This window comes from Octopus bimaculoides, chromosome 24 (genome assembly GCF_001194135.2).
Source record: "Octopus bimaculoides isolate UCB-OBI-ISO-001 chromosome 24, ASM119413v2, whole genome shotgun sequence".
Taxonomy (NCBI): Eukaryota; Metazoa; Mollusca; class Cephalopoda; order Octopoda; family Octopodidae; genus Octopus; species Octopus bimaculoides.
In genome coordinates, this window is record NC_069004.1 from 35,535,789 (window position 1) to 35,537,676 (window position 1,888).

General features: G+C 40.6%; 1 protein-coding gene across 2 annotated transcripts in view; it reads right to left on the bottom strand.

Moving 5' to 3' along the window:
* Positions 1-1,888, bottom strand: part of LOC106884199 (1-acyl-sn-glycerol-3-phosphate acyltransferase epsilon) — a 15,897-nt gene that overhangs the window by 3,437 nt on the left and 10,572 nt on the right. For both annotated transcript variants that reach the window (XM_014935445.2, XM_052976390.1), the window contains exon 3: positions 271-386. In XM_014935445.2, coding sequence (XP_014790931.1) covers positions 271-386 — 116 coding nt within the window. The remainder of the gene's footprint in view (positions 1-270; positions 387-1,888) is intronic.

Below are 1,888 nucleotides of genomic sequence, written 5' to 3' on the forward strand. Positions count from 1 at the left end.
GGGGGGGGGGGGGGACAAACACACAGAAAGACAGACAGACATACATATATACAACAGGCTTCTTTCAGTTTCCATCTACCAAACCCACTCACAAGGCTTTGGTCAGCCTGAGGCTATAGCAGAAGACACTTGCCCAAATTGCCACACAGTGGGACTGAACCCGGAACCATGTGGTTGGAAAGCAAGTTTCTTACCACAAAAGCTTTGAGAAGTAAATTGAAAGAAAAACAAATAAAAAACAAAAGCAATTTTGTTATCGTCTGTGTTTACCTGTCTGAAGTAGAATCCATACATTGGCAGGAACTTTAGGCTGTCCTTGAGAATATATCGTATGTGGCCGATCATTCCTTGACGTACGGCCAACATATTGGTGACAATCCAGTCGACTGTTGAAAGACAACGAAACAAAACATTAATATGAGAATTACACTTGTGTGTGTGTGTGTGTGTGTGTGTGTGTGTGTGTGTGGTGGTGGTGGGTCCAGTATGGGTTGGACAGTTCATGAGGATCTAGAATGTGCAGGGCCATGTTGGGCCCCTACAGATCTCTGAGACGGCTTCTATGGCTGGATGCTCTGCCGATTGCCAACCACTTTACACAATGTACTAAGTACATTTTCCATGCCACCAGTATGTGAAAATTTTTGTGCAAATTGCAAACAAAGAACAGGGGAAAAAGAAGGAAAAAGCTCTATGTGTGTGTGTGTGTGTGTGTGTGCATATATATGTGTGAGTATAAACATACTTCAGTGTGTGTGTGTGTATTTGTATTTTTTTGTTTTCATGTTAAAATTGCTTGGGTGGCAGTAATAGTTACTAACGTCTTTCACAGAAATGGCAGCTGAATGTGTGTAAAACACTTTGATGACAACAGGAAGGGCATCCAACCATAGAATATCATCTCAACAAGTTCTCTTCAACTGATGCCAACATCGAAAAAAAAATGGATGCAAAAATGGTGAGGATGACTGGAATGAACAATTAAGTTGCATCATAAGCCACTCATCTGGTTTCCATGATGTATAAGAGACCAAAATCCCAACAATCTGCCCTAAATGGGACTCCAGTCTGTCGCAGGAGTGACCTGTTTGCAGCTGAGTGGACTGGTGCAATGTGAAACAAAGTGTTTTGCTCAACAGCACAATGTGTCACCCACTCCAGGAATTGAAACCACAAGCTTACAATCACGAGTCAAACATACAAGATCACATGTGAACCTATTGCATAATTAATTATAATTAAAAAAGCAATAGATTGATTTTGGCTTAATCTGAAATGTCAAAGGTCAGTGGGTAATGATCGCCGTTATGTCAAGATGCTGTCATCATTGATGACGTAAAGGTTAGTAAATAAAGAGAGTGGACTTCAGTCTGATTTAATACGGCAAAAGAGGGGGAGGGTCAAGGAGATTATTATTATGAGGAGGAAGAGGAGGAGGAGGATAATGATGGTGGTGATTAAGATAATAAGGACGGTAATAACATTGATGATAATGATGATGATGATGGTTTCAAATGTAGACGCAAGGTCAGAGATTTGTGGCAAAGGAAGAGGTTAGACAATCACATCGACCCCAGCATTTGACTGGAACTTTGTTTTATTAACCCCTACAAGGATGAAGGGCTAAACTGATTTTGGTGGGATTTGAACTCAGAAAATAAAGAATTGGAAGAAATGGTGCCCTTCCTAACTCCAACAATTAGCACCCTGTACACTCTCTTAAGTGGCTGGCATTAGGAAGGGCATCCAGCTGTAGAAACTGTGCCAAGGTAGACATAGGACTTGGTGGAGCCCTCCAGCTTACTTGTCCTTGTCAAATTATCCAACCCATGCCAGCATGGAAAAAAGGAAAGTTAAATATATATAAATATATATATATATATATATA